The sequence below is a fragment of the Dendrobates tinctorius genome, unplaced genomic scaffold, assembly GCF_039654945.1.
Source record: "Dendrobates tinctorius isolate UK_male_01 unplaced genomic scaffold, ASM3965494v1 ptg000162l, whole genome shotgun sequence".
Classification (NCBI taxonomy): Eukaryota; Metazoa; Chordata; class Amphibia; order Anura; family Dendrobatidae; genus Dendrobates; species Dendrobates tinctorius.
This window is the reverse complement of record NW_027361829.1, coordinates 14,145,019-14,163,823: the sequence shown is the minus strand read 5'-3', so window position 1 is coordinate 14,163,823 and position 18,805 is coordinate 14,145,019. Positions and strand designations below refer to the sequence as shown.

Below are 18,805 nucleotides of genomic sequence, written 5' to 3'. Positions count from 1 at the left end.
CGTAGTCTCGCGTGACTCTAGCGGTCTCGCGAGATCGCTATAGTAACGCGAGACCAACGTCATCACAGGTCTCGCAAGGCATTACTGGGAACGCTGAGGCCCGGGATGGCAACGCGGGACGTCGGAAGGTAAATATACCCCGATTTTTTATTTTTTTATCATATTTAACATTTTATCTTTTACTATTGATGCTGCATAGGCGGCCTCAATAGTAAAAAGCTGCTCACACTTGTCAAACACTATGTTTGACGAGTGTGACCAACCTGTCAATCACTTTCCAAGCGATGCTGGGAAGGAAGTCCGGTTTTCAGTGTGCGTTTTAACACGCAACGTGGGCACATAGCCTAATTGGCTGCTATTATTGTGCAGTGTCTACAATATTATTCGTGCTGGTCCTGAATTGTGGACTATTATTTGTATTTTTTGTACACTGTTGACTTTAGATATTTATCTCTCTGTAGATGTTTTTCTTGTACATTCCCTATATTAGAGTTTATTATTGCAGGCTAGCATTTTTTGACTATGAGATAAGTCCTATTTTTAACCTGCAGAAAACCCAGTTTTTGAAATATTTTCATGTAAAAGACCTTTTAGACTGCAAGTTTGCAGTGTGCTTACTACGAGATAAGTTTACAGCACTAAGCACTTTTTTGAACGAGACTAATTGTCTCCTCACTTTTTTCCAATTTTCGGTATTATGGGTGTGAGTGTGTGATTTTTTTTTTTTATGTCCCCAATTTTTGTATACATAGGGAGGTCTAGGGCGTTATTAGGGACGCCGACGTTGAGCGGGGGCGCCATATCGTCTACAACTAGGGTGCCAACCTCCGCAGTCAGGAAGGGCTTTATTAGGGCGTACTAGGGCGATGTAGCTTTTTTGCCCCTCATTCTGTGAATTAATTAGAACGTCCAAGTTTGACTTATATGCTTGACCCCCTGTGTATCTTGGTAATTGTACCTTTATAGGTTTTTTAGTGATTCAATTAAAAGTTAATTTTTAAGGATTATTTTTCCTCTGGTTTCTCTCCGATGCTATTTCAGCATCGGCGATGGCTGGATTTGTAATATTTCATCAAATTTCATTGATGAAATATTACAATCGCTCTGATTGGCAGTTTCACTTTTAACAGCCAATCAGAGTGATCGTAGGCATGTGTGGGCCAAGCCACGCCCCCTGTGGTTAACTCTAAGGTGTTCTCTGTGTGCGGGTTGGGTGACCTTTCAGTGACCCCGGTCACCCGACCCGCAGGGGGGCAATCAATTCATGACGCCACATAGGCGTCATGGGTCGTTTTGGCACGACTTTTCATGACGCCTACGTGGCGTCAAAGGTCGTGAAGGGGTTAAAGAAATGGTATTTCACTGATTCCACGGCTAAATCAATATAATACAGATCTTGGTGTATCTGGAATGAAATGAAGCTCAAACTTGATACTAAATAAATGCAGATGATTTGAAAATATTATTTTCACTTTTTCATCACCTGGGTATACTTAAAATGGCTATCAATCCTTAAAATTCCATAATTTCAAAACTCATCCATCTCGGTGTTGCAGTTTCGTTATTGACAAATGTGTACCTATGAGACTTAAGTTCAGGTCCGGAAACCCCCGGTAAGTCTGTATTCAGACTTCTAAATTCAGATATATCAAACTGTCCTAAAGAAATAAATTAAGAGTACTGCAATGAAAGCTATGAATCTTTTTAACATTTCATCATAGACTGTTAGAGGTAGCAGGGTCCACCTAGCAAATGTATTTGGTTGTTAAGCTAAGGTTCTTAGAATTAGTCCGAAACTGAGCTTTATTGTGAAAATACAAGGTGTAAGATGATGGAGACCAAACAGTGCAATCCGTATAACAGATGTAACACATGGCGTTCTCACAGTAGATGCAAATCCTTTCAATTTACTAGTACTAACAAACACATTTATTCTGCCTTTTTTTTTTTATAAGCCTAGTAATTGAGCCACAGGGATGGCCAGGAGCCCAGTTCCTAGTCGTTTTTGTAACTATTTCAGAGTAAGCGTGTTCAATACTTTTTCCCGGTGTCATTTCTCATTATTACACATCATTATCAACATCTATGGTTTGATTTCTTTGGCTGTCTGGATTGGATGGGTTGTTACCAAAATCTGGTGAGAATTTCATGTCCGTAGCAGCTTTAGAAACAGATTTACTTAGAAAATTGGTGACATGTTCACCCGCTGTATGTGTGTTTCGACTAGGGTTATTTTGCAGAAGTGGTGTGTTGTAGACTCGTTACTGATATTTTATTATATTTTATATTTATCACTTTCCAGCTTGCAATGTTTGGTATCTGAATTCAGTGGACATGGAGTCACTTACAGGATATCAAGCTGTGCAGAAAGCATTGAGTATAACGCAGATTCAAGAACCCCCTCCTATTTCCACTGTGGTGCACTTCAAAGTGTCCGCTCAAGGAATCACTCTAACAGACAATCAGCGGAAGTAAGAAATCAATTCTCTTGTTTTTTTGTTTACTGTTATTATGATTATCCTTAAAGGAACTGTACCGTTGTTTATTGTGATGTAGGTCAGGTTGTTCCAAATTTCTAGCTCTGCTACCTACTGTGAAGAATGAATAATATACTGCCATGGCATGATGCAGTCTACTTTTTATTAAGAGTAGCCATTTATTTGGTAGCTTATTTATTTGCTGCCCTCTTGAGGCCACTATATGAACTAATTGCAAGTCGTATTTGGATGAAAATGACAAAAAAAAGCCATATGTACCCAGTAGAATACTGGACGCAAATCATATGATTATTGACAAAAAATAATTACCTGTTCATTAAATATAAAGCTATTAATCTGTTAAAAAGTTTTGGAGAATGTAAAACTCGGTGTAGGTCAGTGTACTGTACTTTATTTGTAACATCTTGTTTTTTACCACATTTTTCTGACAGACTATTTTTCCGAAGACACTATCCAGTAAATACTGTCATATTCTGTGCTCTCGATTCACAAGACAGAAAGTAAGAATAAGAAGGCTTTTTAAAATATGTTACTTACTTGTACTCAAAGACTTTAATTTAATTTTTTTTTTTTCTCACTAAGATGGACAAGAGATGGACTTTCAGCAAAGTGAGTAAAATGTGCAATAAGATGTACATGTATAGTTATGTTTTTGGCGTGTTAAACAAAAGGAGAACATTTGACCCTGAGCATCTCTCACTAGTACATTGTGTAAGGTAGAATATTTGTAGGTTTCTGTAATGCTGGAGACCTTTACATCTTTTTTCAGGGCTAAAAGGTCCACCAGGTTCATGGTTACAAAAGAAATTAATAGTCTGCATCTTGTTTTCAGACTGCCAGCCTGTGCTCTCCTTCATCATCACCAAATTTGTAATGTGTTTTTAATGGAATGGTGCACAATCATAGTGAAAGGCACAATAGAATGAGCATGTGACTGCAGAGAGTTCTCGTATATAGATTAAGATCAGTACTATACCCTCCAGCACACACGTCACTATGACTGCCCTGGTTTAATTGGTGATGCTCATTATACAAAGGTAAAAAAGAGTGGGTCCTAAGAAATATGTAACATAAATTTGAGAAATAGGTGCCCTTCATGTAAGATGTGAAATGGCTATCATACTGATCTTGTGAGGAGAGACTGAACTATATAATAATTTGAGGTTTATTTTTTTCCTTCGTAGTTTATTATAAATCTCAATATTACACTGGCATTCTACATAGTTTTGTGCAAATAGTACTAACTATTTATTAATGAGTTAACAAAAAAAAACCAATATACCTTGTATACTCGTGTATAAGCCGACCCCCACCCCCAATTTTGCCACAAGAAACTGGGAAAACTTATTGACTCGCGTATAAACCTAGGGTGGAAAATGCAGCAGCTACTGGTAAATTTCAAAAATAAAAATAGATACCAATAAAAGTAAAATTAATTGAGACATCTGTAGGTTAAATGTTTTTGAATATCCATATTGAATCAGGAGGCCCATATAATGCTCCATAAAGTTCATGATGGGCCCCATAAGATGCTCCATACAAAATACACCCATAACATGCTCCATAGAATAATATGCCCCATATAATGCTGCATAAAGGTTATGGCCCCATAAGATGCTCCATAGATTATGCCCCCATAAGATGCTCCATAGATTATTCCCCCATAAAATGCTCCATAGATTATGCCCCCATAAGATGCCCCATAAGATGCTCCACACATTATGCCCCATAAGATGCTCCATAGATTATGCCCCAATGAAATGCTCCATAGATTATGCCCCAATAAGATGCTCCATAGATTATGCCCCCATATGCTGCTCCATAGATTATGCCCCCAAATGCTGCTCCATAGAATATGCCCCCATATGCTGCCCCATAGACTATGCCCCCATATGCTGCCCCATAGAATATGCCCCCATATGCTGCTACATAGAATATGCCCCCATATGCTGCTCCATAGACTATGCCCCCATATGCTGCCCCATAGACTATGGCCCCATAGACTATGCCCCCTTATGCTGCCCCATAGACTATGCCCCCATATGCTGCTCCATATAATATGACCCCATATGCTGCTCCATAGACTATGCCCCCATATGCTGCCCCATAGACTATGCCCCCATATGCTGCCCCATAGAATATGCCCCCATATGCTGCTGCAAAAAAAAAATGTCATACTCTCCTTTCCTGCTCAGGACCCGGCACCTGAGATATTCACCTGTCCGGGGTCCATCGCTGCCCACTGCTGTCTGTCGCTTCCTTTGTCAGTGACTGTTCAGCAAGCAGAGGGCACAGCGTGCACTAACCACGTCACCGCGCCCTCTGCTGCCTAAACATCACTGACACACGATGCAGCAGACAGCGGTGAGCAGCGATGGATCCCAGACAGGTAAATATCGCTATACTTACCCCCTCCTGGTGTGGTCTCTGCAGCCCCACTTCTCCACAGTCTCCCTTCCTGCCTTCAGCGGTCATGTGATACCCCTCGTTACACTCATGAATATGCACATATTCATGAGTTTAATGAGCGGTACCACGTGACCGCTGAAGGCAGGAAGGGAGACCGTGGAGAAGCGGGGCTGCTGCAGAGACCGTGCCGGGGGGGGGGCTAAGTATGATCTCTGACACCCCTGCTCCCCCTCCCCCGCTGACCCCCACGTATATGACTCGTGTATAAGCCGAGAAGGGGGGACTTTCAGCCCAAAAAAATGGGCTGAAAATCTCGGCTTATACACTAGTATTGCACTTGTGCTCAACACTAATGATGACGTATTCAATACATAGTTACATAGGTTGAATAAAGACCTGCAGTTGTGGCCAAAAGTATTGACACCCCTTCAATTCTGTCAGATAATACTCAGTTTATTCCTGAAAATGATTGCAAACACAAATTCTTTGTTATTATTATCTTCATTTAATTTGTCTTAAATGATAAAACACAAAAAGAATTGTCCTAAAGCCAAATTGGATATAATTCCACACCAAACATAAAAAAGAGGGTGGACAAAAGTATTGGCACTGTTCGAAAAATCATGTGATGCTTCTCTAATTTGTGTAATTAACAGCACCTGTAACTTACCTGTGGCACCTAACAGATGTTGGCAATAACTAAATCACACTTGCAGCCAGTTGACATGGATTAAAGTTGACTCAACCTCTGTCCTGTGTAATTGTGTGTACCACATTGAGCATGGAGAAAAGAAAGAAGACCAAAGAACTGTCTTGAGGACTTGAGAAACCAAATTGTGAGGAAGCATGAGCAATCTCAAGGCTACAAGTCCATCTCCAAAGACCAGAATGTTCCTGTGTCTACCATGCGCAGTGTCATTAAGAAGTTTAAAGCCCATGGCACTGTGGCTAACCTCCCTAGATGTGGATGGAAAAGAAAAATTGACAAGAGATTTCTACGCAACATTGTGCGGATGTTGGATAAAGAACCTCGACTAACATCCAAACAAGTTCAAGCTGCCCTGCAGTCCGAGGGTACAACAGTGTCAACCCTTACTATCCGTCGGCGTCTGAATGAAAAGGGACTGTATGGTAGGAGAACCAGGAAGACCCCACTTCTTACCCCGAGACATAAAAAAAAGCCAGGCTGGAGTTGGCCAAAACCTACCTGAAAAAGCCTAAAACATTTTGGAAGAATGTTCTCTGGTCAGATGAGACAAAAGTAGAGCTTTTTGGGCAAAGGCATCAACATAGAGTTTACAGGAGAAAAAAGAGGCATTCAAAGAAAAGAACACGGTCCCTACAGTCAAACATGGCGGAGGTTCCCTGATGTTTTGGGGTTGCTTTGCTGCCTCTGGCACTGGACTGCTTGACCGTGTGCATGGCATTATGAAGTCTGAAGACTACCATCAAATTTTGCAGCATAATGTAGGGCCCAGTGTGAGAAAGCTGGGTCTCCCTCAGAGATCATGGGTCTTCCAGCAGGTCAATGACCCAAAACACACTTCAAAAAGCACTAGAAAATGGTTTGAGAGAAAGCACTGGAGACTTCTAAGGTGGCCAGCAATGAGTCCAGACCTGAATCTCATAGAACACCTGTGGAGAGATCTAAAAATGGCAGTTTGAAGAAGGCACCCTTCAAATATCAGGGACCTGGAGCAGTTTGCCAAAGAAGAATGGTCTAAAATTCCAGCAGAGCATTGTAAGAAACTCATTGATGGTTACCGGAAGCGGTTGGTCGCAGTTATTTTGGCTAAAGGTTGTGCAACCAAGTATTAGGCTGAGGATGCCAATACTTTTGTCTGGCCCATTTTTGGAATTTTGTGTGAAATGATCAATGTTTTGCTTTTTGCTTCATTCTCTTTTGTGTTTTTTCATTTAAGACAAATTAAATGAAGATAACAATACCAAAGAATTTGTGTTTGCAATCATTTTCAGGAAGAAACTGAGTATTATCTGACAGAATTGCAGGGGTGTCAATACTTTTGGCCGCAACTGTAGGTCCATACGACGAATTAACGTTATAAAATTCTGTGTAGTATCTTTGGGTTAAAAATCATCACTATACCCCTGGATAAAATCCTTGAGGGGGTTGTAGTTTCCAAAATGGGACCATTTGTAGGGGGTTTCCACTGTTTAGGTACATCAGGGGCTCTCCAAACGCAACATAGTGTCCGCTATTGATTCCAGCCATTTTTTTGTTCAAAAAGTCAAACGGTGCTGCATCTTTTCCGAGACCTGTTGTGCACCCAAATAGTAGTTTTCTCCCACATATGGAATGTCTGCGTACTGAGGAGAAAATGAACCCCAAAATTTGTGTGCAATTTCTCCTGTAACCCTTGTGAAAGTAAAAAATTTTGGGCTAAAGCAAAATTTTTGTGAAAAAAAGTTAAATGTTCATGCTTTCCTTCCATGTTACATTAATTCCTGTGAAGAACCTGAAGGGTTAATAAACTTCTTGAATGGGGTTTTGAGGTCTTTGAGGGGTGCAGTTTTTAGAGTCATGTCACTTTTGGGTATTTTCTGTCCTGTAGACCTTTCAAAGTCACTTCAGATATAATGTGGTCCCTAAAAAGATGGTTTTGTAAATTGTGTTGAAAAAAATTGAGAAATTGCTGATCAGCTTTGAACCCTTCTAACTTTCCAACAAAAAAAAATTATTTAAAATATTGTGCTGATGTAACGTTATGTAAAGTAGACCTGTGGTAAATGTTTTCACCTTCAAGACCGGGCCAAATTTTACAATGCTGACCAGTATCACTTTATGTGGTAATAACTCTGGAACGCTTTCATGGATGTCACTGATGCTGAGATTTTTTCATGACATATTGTACTTCATGATAGTGGTAACATTTTGTCAATATGATTTATTTGTGAAAAAAATGAAAATCTGGCGAAAATTGTGAAAACTTGGCAATTTTCAAACTTTTAATCCCTTTCCTACATTAGACGTACTATTCCGTCCATGTGACCTGGGACCTAAGTCCCAAGGACGGAATAGTACGTCACAGTGATCAGCGGCGACCCCCGTGGAGAGCGCCGCTGATCACGGGCGGGTGTCATCTGATTATCACAGCTGACACCTGGCACTATGTGTCAGGGTCGGTCACAGACCGCCCCTGGCACATTAACCCTCGGCACACTGCGATCAAACACGATCGCAGTGTACCGGGGGTTTAGGGAAGCATCGGCAGGGAGGGGGCTCCCTCCGTGCTTCCCTGAGACCCCCGCAGCAGCGCGGTGTGCAGCGCTGCTGCGGAGGACTCCTTCACGGCAGGTCCCCGGATCCAATATGGCGGTGGGGACCTTCGGGGGCCTGCAAGCAGGCGTCTTTCTCAGTGACTGCAGAGCGCAGGCATGATAAAGCCTCCAGCAGTGCCTGCAGATTGCCGATCTGACACACTGCTGTGCAAGGTGTCAGATCAGCGATCTGACATATTACAATAATGTCCCCCCTGGGACAATGTAATAAAGTAAAAAAAAAAAAAAAAGAGTGTAAAAATAATTTATAAAAAAATCGCTAAATAAATTAAAAAAATATTCCCTAATAAATTCATTTTTTGAAAATAAAAAGAAAACAATAAAAGTACACATATTTAGTATCGCCGCGTCCGTATCCACCCGCCCTATAACACTGTCCCACTAGTTAACCCCTTTATTGAACCCCTTGAAAAATAAAAATAAAAAATGAAGCAAAAAAATGCTTTATCATCATACTACCGAACAAAAAATGCAATAACGAGCGATCAAAAAAGACGGATATAAATAACCATGGTACCGCTGAAAACATCATCTTGTCCCGCAAAAAACGAGCCGCCACACAGCATCATCAGCGGAAAAAATTAAGTTATAGCTCGCAGAATAAAGCGATGCAAAAATAATTTTTTTATATAAAATTATTTTCATTGCATAAAAGCGCCAAAACATAAAAAAACGACATAAATGAGGTATCGCTGTAACCGTACTGACCCGAAGAATAAAACTGCTTTATCAATTTTACCGCACGCGGAACGGTGTAAACGCATCCCCCAAAAGAAATTCATGAATTGCCGGGTTTTGTTCATTCTGCGTCCCAAAAATCTTAATAAAAAGCTATCAAAAAATGTCACGTGCCCAAAAATTGTACCAATAGAAACGTCAACTCGTCCCGCAAAAAATATGACCTCACATGACTCAGTGGGTCAAAATATGGAAAAATTATAGCTCTCAAAATGTGGTGATGCAAAAACTATATTTACAATAAAAAGCGTCTTTTAGCGTGCAACAGCTGGCAAATATAAAAACCTGCCATAAATAGTTGTTAGGAACGGCAGAACGCACTAAAATAATACTAAAGTGCGTTCGCCGCTCGGGGTCCACAGTGGAGTAGGTGGTGTAACTGCTGCTAAGTGGTGGCAGACAAGCAATATGGCGGTGTGATGCACACGGGTTAAACTTCACCCGGAGTGCGCAGAGCAGCCTCTGTTCAAACACAGAGGTGCCGCAACAAAAAACATACAAAACGCTGAACCTGTTAGTGACACAGGCTTCAGGTAGATGCACACACGATATCTGGTCACAGGAGCAGGACCCAAGACAGAGGAGCTGCGTCCCTCTAGACCTACCGTGTTTGCGGCGTTGCTTCTGCGGACGCCAAGGAGGGCTGCAACTGCAGCACGGCGTGGGACACTGCCGCTCGACGACAAAGCAGAAAGCAAGCGTGATGTCGAATGCTAGCGTAGCGGTGCGGTGAGCCACTGACTGGCGCTGACTGCAAAACTAATTCCCTATCCACATGCGTATTATCAGAAGGAAGGGGTTTCAAATGAGTCAGTCACCAGAATCATGCATCCGTCACCATTCACACATAGCAAGTATAGACTATACTAGCGTACTAGCGCATGGCGGAACGGCCATGCGTGCTTTTTTATAGTCGTGCGGGACCTTCCAGATCTCCGAGATGGACCAATGAGATCTGGAACAGGACCTGGGCATATGACTCCCGATCTCCAATGGGAGATAGTCTCATGAGCATGCCCAGAAGGAGCACAGAGGAACTTAGTCTCTGGAGCGGTCTGCTGCAAAGTAATCTTCTCTGCAGTAGATGGGCAGCAGGAGACCGCAGAATTTGAGGCTCTGGATTCCTGCAGAGCAGACACAGAAACCTGACGCCTAACATTAGTAATTCAAACTACCCTTTATCACCCCCTTAGTTGGGGAAAAATAATAAAATTAAAAAAAAATGTATTTATTTCCATTTTCCCATTAGGGTTAGGTCTAGGGTTAAGGCTAGGGTTAGGGCTGAGATTAGGGGTAGGGTTAGGGCTGAGATTAGGGTTAGGGGTGTGTTGGGGTTAGGGTTGGAGTTAGAATTGGGGAGTTTTCACTGTTTTGGCACATCAGGGGCTTTCCAAACGCGACATGGCGTCCGATCTCAATTCCAGCCAAAAAAGTCAAATGGCGCTGCTTCCCTTCTGAGCTCTACCATGCGCCCAAATAGTGGTTTACCCCCACATGTGTGGTATCGGCGTACTCAGGACAAATTACACAATAACTTTTGGGATCCTGTTACCCTTGGGGAAATAAAAATTGGGGGTGAAAAGATCATTTTTTGTGGAAAAAATGATTTTTCAATTGTACGGCTGTACGTTGTAAACTTCTGTGAAGCCCTTGGGGGTTCAAAGTGCTCACCACATATCTAGATAAGTTCCTTGGGGGGTCTAGTTTCCAAAATGGGGTCACTTGTGGGGGGGTTTCCACTCTTTAGGCACATCAGGAGCTCTCCAAACGTGACATGGCATCGAATCTGAATTCCAGCCAATTTTGCAGTGAAAAAGTCAAACTGCGCTCCTTCCCTTCTAAGCTCTGCCGTGTGCCGAAACAGTGGTTCCCCCCACGTATCAGGTATCAGCGTACTCAGGACAATTTGCACAATAACTTTTGCAGTCTAATTTCTCCTGTTACCCTTGGTAAAATAAAAAATTTGAACCTGAAGTAATTTGTTTTGTGAAAAAAAGTTAAATGTTCATTTTTTTTTTCTAAACATTCAAAAAATTCCTGTGACGCACCTGAAGGGTTAATAAACTTCTTGAATCTGGTTGTCATTTTTGGGTATTTTCTATCGTATAGACCCCTCAAAGTGACTTCAAATGTGATTTGGTCCCTAAAAATAAAATGGTGTTGCAAAAATGAGAAATCGCTGGTCAACTTTTAACTCTTATAACTTCCTAACAAAAAAAAATTTTGGTTCCCGAATTGTGCTGATGTAAAGTAAACATATGGGAAATTTTACTTATTAAGTTTTTTGAGTGCCATATCTCTGTGATTTAAGAGCATAAAAATTCAAAGTTGGAAAATTGCGAAATTTTCAAAATTTTCGCCAAATTTCTTTTTTTTTTCACAAATAAACACAAGTTATATGAATGAAGTTTTACCACTAACATGAAGTACAATATGTCATGAGAAAACAGTGTCAGAATCACCGGGATCCATGGAAGCGTTCCAGAGTTATTACCTCATAAAGGGACAGTGGTCAGAATTGTAAAAATTGGCCCGGGCATTAACATGCAAACCACCCTTGGGAGTAAAGGGGTTAATTTTTATGCCCTTAGATCAGAGAGCTACATCACACAAAATAGTTTACAACTTTACATCAGCACAATTTTTTAAACATAGTTTTTTTGTTGTTAGTAAGTTATAAGGGTTAAAAGTTGACCGGCGATTTCTCATTTTTCCTACAAAATTTACAAAACCATTATTTGTAGGGACCACACCACAGTTGAAGTGATTTGAGGGGTGTATATGACAGAAAATACCCAAAAGTGACACCATTCTAAAAACTACACACCTCAAGGTGCTCAAAACCACAAGAAGTTTATTAACTATTCAGGTGCTTCATAGGAATTTTTGTAATTTGGAAGGAAAAAATTAACATATAACTTTTTGTCTCAAAAATATTACTTAAGGCTGGTTTCACACTTGCGTTTTTTTGCGCTGGATTTTAGCGCTAAAAAACGCATCCGTTTTTTTTCCTATATTTTGCATGGGATGCGCTTATGTGCGCATACACATGCGTTTGTATGCGTTTTTCCGCGCATGCGTTTTTTTGTGCTGTGCGCTCGGGCGCACAAAATGCATCCTGTTGCATTTTTTGGGCGTCCGTCTTGCCTCAAAAAAACGCATGCGCGCGCAATGCGTTTTTTTTACAGCAAGACACCCATTATAAGTCTATCGGTGCGCATTGCCATGCTCATGTATGCGTTTTTTTGCGTATGCGTTTTTTTGTTGACCATTAGTTAGACAATGGAATTTAGGGGTTTGGGTTATAGTTAGGGTTAGTTAAGGGGGTTTAGGGTTAGGGTTTGCGTTAGGGTTAGTATGGTTTGGTTAAGGGTTAGGGTTTAGGGTTAGTTAGGGTTTAGGGTTAGGGTTTGGGTAGGGTTTGGTTTAGGGTTAGTATGGTTTGGTTAAGGGTTAGGGTCAGGGTTAGGGTATGGTTTGGTTAAGGGTTAGGGTTAGTAAAGTCATGGTTTGGGTTAGTGTGAGGGGCCTACTAATGTTGGAAAAAAACGCAAACGCGGTAAAAACGCACTAAAAACGCATACAAACGCATAAAAACGCTGCGTTTTTTTCATGCATGGTCATAAAAATGCTTGAAAAAAAACGCAGCGTTTGTATGCGTTTTTTCCATGCCTTTTTTTGCGGGAAAAACACGCTGCAAAAAAAAGCAAGTGTGAAAGTAGCCTAAGACCCCAATTTCTTTAGTTTCGCAAGGGTAACAGGAAAAAATGCACGGTACAATTTGTTGGGTAATTTCTCCTGAGCATGCCAATACCCCATATGTGGGGAAAAACTACTGTTTGGACACACGGCAAGGTTTGTAAAGGAAGGAGCGCCATTTGACTTTTTTAATGTAAAATTTGCTGGATCAATTAGCAGATGCAATGTTGCATTTGGAGAGCCATGATGTGCCTAAACTGTGGAAAACCCCCACAGGTGACACAATTTTGGAAAGGAGACCCCCTCAGGGAACTTATGTAGATGTGTGGAGAGCCCCTTGAACTCCCAGGTGCTTCACAGAAGTTTATAAGTTTGAGTCGTGAAAATAAAAGAATCGCTTTTTCCCACAAAAATGTTTTTACCCCCAAATTTTGAATTTTCACAAGGGTAACAGGAGAAATTGCGCTATACAATTTGTTGTGCAATTTCTCCTGATTACGCAGATACCCCATATTTGGGAGTCCTGTTTAGAGTATATTTCTACAGTCAGTAAACACTGCGGGTTCAACGCTGTGTACATTCGCAGTGTCCAACCCGCAGCGGCCAGATGTTACAGCATAGTGGATGGGATTTCAAGAGATCACCCGCGGTCACACATTCGGCACGTCTTTCCAGACTGCAGCATGCCTATTTATCTTGCGGAGACACAAGTCTCTTCAAGACAAATTTCACCTGTCCAATGGGTTGGACGCGGTGATTCAGCACGGTTCCATGTACACATGCAGAATCACCTGTGTTCAAAAGCTGACAGCGCTTTGGACTCAGCAGACGTGCTGCATTCAAAACACTGCCGATTACTGACCATGGGGATGTAGCCTTAAGACCCCTCTACATGTAGCGATGCACCAGTGATCCCGACCACGATATGATCCGGTCAGGATCGCTGGTGCATCGCTACATGGTCGCTAGTGATCTGCCAAACAGGCAGATCTCACTAGCGATGTAGCAGTGATCGCACTTACCTTTCAGACGTGGCGAGGGTGACCGTCTTCTGCCTGCGTCCATGGCTCGCTCGTCAGCGCCAGCAGGAAGCCGATGATGAGAAATGGACCAGGCCGATCTCACGCGATCAGCGATAGCCAGCGGGGGAGCCAGTCGGAGGTAAGTATCACATGTAGTGATATCGCTAGCAATATCGCTGCTGCGTCACAAAATCGGTGACGCTTTAGCGATATTGCTAGCGATATCGCTATGTGTAAAGCCCCCTTTAGGCTCACTGCGGGGCTCAAAAAAGGAGTGACGTTTTGGAAACTTGTACATCCGACCTGAGGAAGAAGTCATGGAATGGACCTCGAAACGCGTTGTCTTTGTATTTACCATGAAATAAAGCATTGATATTGGAACCTACTCCTAGAATCTACTGGATTTCCTCCATTTGAGGGTTGAAGTATAGCAGCGCGGGAACCAGGTGTTTTTTGTTTGTTTTTTTTTTCCCTTTTTGGATCTCCTCTTTGATTAGCACAGGATAAATATGAGCCGAGCCTTACTGCAATCTTTGGGAGGCAGAATGAAAAAATCAACAGTAGGTGAAGAATGCGGTATAAGTGATTAGACAACTTTATTCTTCGGGTTGGTTCGTGTTGTGAGTTCATTTTCCCCTCCGTCACTGAGGCCTGGTGAACTCCCTATTCTAGTGAAGGAAGGTAGTGAGCCTGATTATCAGGCACCTGGGACTAATGAAGACGATTGGCTGAGTGGAGTCACTGACTGGATTTAAGGCAGCCTACGCCCTTTCTGCCCTGCGGGTGATTTCTCTGTGGACTCTTGGACACCAGTCTGATTCCTGCTCTCCTAAAGCTAAGTTTTCTGTTTTGCCTATTTGCAGATTTGTTTTTGTTTTTCTTGCTTTTTGATTCTGCCACTCCCTGCTGGAGTGTGCAGTGTTCCTTGAGCTCTGTCTTCTGAAAGTACCTGAGTGCTGATTTAGTTTTTGAAGCTTAGTTGCTTCAGGGCCATTTTTATATCAGCTTGTTGGCTTTTGTCTCTCATAGGGTTTTGGCAGATTGCAGACAGCAGCCTTCCTATCCGTTCCTATCTAGGTAGTTTTTGGGCCCCGTCTTTGCTCAGCCTGTCTTTCTGTCTGTGTAAGTGTTTTCATCTTGCTTCACCGTCATTATATGTGGGGGGCTGCCTATTGCTTTGGGGTCTGCTCTGGGGCCGTTAGATTTCCCCTTTCCTCCTTTAGGCCTATGTATCTCTCCGGCTGTGATCGAGGGGTCTAGGTCATCGTAGGAACCCCCCACGGCTACTGCTAGTTGTGTTGATAGGTTCAGGGGTCTGCAATCTGATAGTTGCCAGCTTCTCTGGTTTTCAGGACTTAGCTAGCATTTCTGTTTTTGCCTCCTACGGTGACTCAATCATAACAGAATCACCCGCCAAACCGCAGATCCTGGGGTACTCAATAGCAGGAAAGAATTGTGTTTAAAAAAAAAAAAAAGGTGTGTGTATATTCTTTCCTCTATATCTCTGAGGCCGTAGGGGGAATTTTTTTTTTTCTCTCAATGGAGATAAAGCAAGTGTCTGATCGTGTGGAGCAGCTCGCTGCTGAAGTGCGAGGAATTTCCGCCTATCTTGCTCGTTCACATGCTGTTGAACCAAAGATCCCCACACCTGATGTATTTTTTGGGGATCGATCTAAATTTTTGAGTTTCAAAAATAATTGTAAATTATTTTTTGCTTTGAAGCCTAACTCGTCAGGGAGCCCCGTGCAGCAGGTTAAAATTGTCATCTCTTTGCTGCGCGGCGATCCCCAGGATTGGGCGTTTTCTTTGAAACCAGATGACCCTATTCTGACTAATGTGAACGCATTTTTTCAAGCCTTGGGGTTGCTGTACGATGAACCTAATGCTATTGATCAGGCTGAAAAGACCCTGTTAGCATTGAACCAGGGTCGAGAATCTGCAGAGTTGTACTGTCAAAAGTTCCGAAAGTGGGCGGTCCTTACTACCTGGAATGATAGTGCCTTGGCTGCTCTCTTTCGGAAGGGTTTGTCAGAAGCCGTAAAAGATACTATGGTGGGATTTCCTGTTCCCTCTGGTCTGGACGATTCTATGTCTTTAGCCATTCAGGTTGATCGGCGTTTACGTGAACGCAGGATTACACGAGAGGTGTTGCCACCGGTTGAACAGACGTCTGAACCTATGCAATGTGATAGAGTTTTGTCTAAGGCGCAACGTCAGGAATTCAGAAGGCGTAATAAGCTGTGTTTTTTCTGTGGCGATACCTCACATGTTATTTCTGTTTGTCCTAAACGTGAGAAACGCTTTGCACACACGTTTTCTGTTGGTGGGGTTCAGCCTAAGTTTCTTTTGGTGATTACTCTGATCTGTTCCCTGTCCACATTTTCCGCCAAGGCTTTTGTGGATTCGGGAGCAGCGCTAAACCTAATGGACTTGGATTTTGCTAAACGTTGTGGATTTCCGTTGACACCTCTGCAGACGCCTATCCCTTTGAGGGGGATTGATGCTACCCCTCTGGCTAAAAATAAACCTCAGTTTTGAACCCAGTTGGTCATGCGGGTCGCCCCAGACCACCAAGAAAATTGCAGATTTTTGGTGTTGCATGGTCTGCATGATGCCGTTGTTCTGGGGTTTCCCTGGTTGCAGATTCATAATCCAGTTTTGGATTGGAAGTCTGTGTCTGTGGTGAGTTGGGGTTGCCGGTGTACCTTTAGTGAGGCTCCGGTTTTTTCCACCTCTCCTCAGTCGCATGAGGTTCCTGACTATTTGGCGGACTACTATGATGTATTTAGTGAGAATGAGTCTGCGTCCTTGCCTCCTCATAGGAGTTATGACTGTGCAATTGAACTAAACCCGGGGTGTAAATTTCCTAAGGGTCGGCTCTTCAATTTATCTGTACCCGAGCACGAGGCTATGCGGTCCTATATTAAGGAGGCGTTGGAGAAGGGTCATATTAGACCATCCTCTTCACCCTTAGGTGCCGGGTTTTTTTTTTGTGGCCAAGAAGGATGGTTCTTTAAGGCCTTGTATTGATTATCTTGCCCTCAATAAAATTACTATTAAATATCAGTATCCGTTACCCCTGATTTCGGATCTATTCTCTAGAGTCAGAGGTGCTTGCTGGTTTACCAAGCTTGACCTCAGGGGGGCGTATAATCTTATCCGCATTAAGCAGGGGGATGAATGGAAGACGGCGTTTAATGCTCCGGAGGGACATTTTGAGTACCTGGTGATGCCTTTTGGGCTCACTAATGCCCCTTCTGTCTTCCAGTGCTTCATGAACGATATTTTCCGAGACTTTGTCGATAAATTTTTGATTATCTATCTGGATGATATTTTGATCTTCTCCAAGGATTGGGATTCTCATGTGGAACATATTCGGACTGTGTTCCGGATCTTGAGAGAGAATTCTCTGTATGTCAAAGGATCAAAATGCCTTTTTGGAGTACAGAGAATTTCTTTTTTGGGATTTATTTTGTCTCCGTCAACTATTGAAATGGACCCGGCCAAGGTACAGGCCATTTATGATTGGGTTCAGCCCACTTCTTTGAAGCCCCTCCAGAAGTTTTTGGGTTTTGCTAATTTTTATCGGAAATTTATAGCAAAATTTTCTAGTATTGCCAAACCATTGACTGACCTGACCAGGAAGGGTGCGGATGTGTTGAATTGGTCTCCGGAGGCGGTTGCTTCCTTTCAGGAGCTGAAGCGTAGATTTACCTCCGCCCCGGTTCTGCGGCAACCTGATGTCTCACTCCCGTTCCAGGTAGAGGTGGGTGCTTCTGAGATTGGTGCAGGAGCGGTGTTGTCCCAAAAGGATCCGGTAACATCTAAAATGAATCCCTGTGCTTTCTTTTCCCGTAAGTTCTCTTCATCTGAACGTAACTATGATGTGGGGAATCGGGAACTGTTGGCCATGAAATGGGCATTTGAGGAGTGGAGACATTGGTTGGAGGGAGCCAAACATCAAGTTGTGGTCCTCACTGACCACAAAAATTTGATTTACCTAGAGTCGGCTAAACGCTTGAACACTAGACAGGCTAGGTGGGCCTTGTTTTTTACACGTTTTGATTTTGTGGTCTCTTTCCTTCCTGGAACTAAGAATGTCAAGGCAGACGCCCTCTCTAGGAGTTTCTTTGCTGATTCTCCTGTGGTGACCAAGCCTGCCACCATCTTAGGCGAAGGGGTAGTTCTTTCTGCCATCTCGCCCGATTTGAGACTTGCTCTGCAAGAGTTCCAGGAGGACAGACCTGAGCGTTGCCCCAGTGGAAAGTTGTATGTTCCTGACCAGTGGAAGAAGAGAGTGATGTCTGAAGTTCATTGCTCTGCATTGGCTGGTCATCCAGGTATTTTTGGTACTAGAGATCTGGTGAGTCGCTCTTTTTGGTGGCCCACCTTGTCTCATGATGTCAGGAATTTTGTGCAGTCCTGTGGGACTTGCTCCCGGTCTAAATCTTGTTCTCGCTCTAGTGGGTTGTTGATGCCTTTGCCGGTCCCCAGGAGGCCATGGACCCATATTTCAATGGATTTCATTTCTGATATGCCGGTCTCTCAAAGAATGACTGTTATTTGGGTGATTTGTGATAGGTTCTCTAAGATGGTTCATCTTGTACCACTCCCTAAGTTGCCATCTTCCTCTGAGTTGGTGCCTCTGTTTTTGCAACAGGTGGTTCACTTGCATGGGATTCCTGAGAACATTGTATCTGACAGAGGAGTTCAATTTGTGTCTAAGTTTTGGAGGACGTTCTGTTCCAAGTTGGGAATTCAGTTGTCCTTCTCCTCTGCTTTTCACCCTCAGACCAATGGGCAGACAGAGAGAACAAACCAGACCTTGGAGTCATATTTGAGATGTTTTATTTCCGCTGATCAGGATGATTGGGTTTCATTTTTGCCCTTGGCCGAATTTGCTTTAAATAATAGAGCTAGTTCTGCCACTTTGATGTCACCTTTTTTTTGTAACTTTGGTTTTCACCTTCGATTTTCTTCAGGGCAGGTGGAGCCTTCTGCCTGCCCAGGTGTTGACACTGTGGTGGAGAGAATGCACCAGATCTGGGACCAAGTGGTGGATAAGTTATCTCTCTCCCAGGAAAAGGCCCAGCGGTTTTCCAATCGACATAGGACCATTGGTCCCCAGTTTAAGATTGG

General features: G+C 42.8%; 1 protein-coding gene across 2 annotated transcripts in view; it reads left to right on the top strand.

The window, feature by feature from the left end:
- Positions 1-18,805, top strand: part of TNS3 (tensin 3) — a 557,580-nt gene that overhangs the window by 535,180 nt on the left and 3,595 nt on the right. For both annotated transcript variants that reach the window (XM_073549862.1, XM_073549863.1), the window contains exons 29-31: positions 2,303-2,471; positions 2,930-2,998; positions 3,081-3,107. In XM_073549862.1, the coding sequence (XP_073405963.1) occupies positions 2,303-2,471; positions 2,930-2,998; positions 3,081-3,107 (265 nt within the window). The remainder of the gene's footprint in view (positions 1-2,302; positions 2,472-2,929; positions 2,999-3,080; positions 3,108-18,805) is intronic.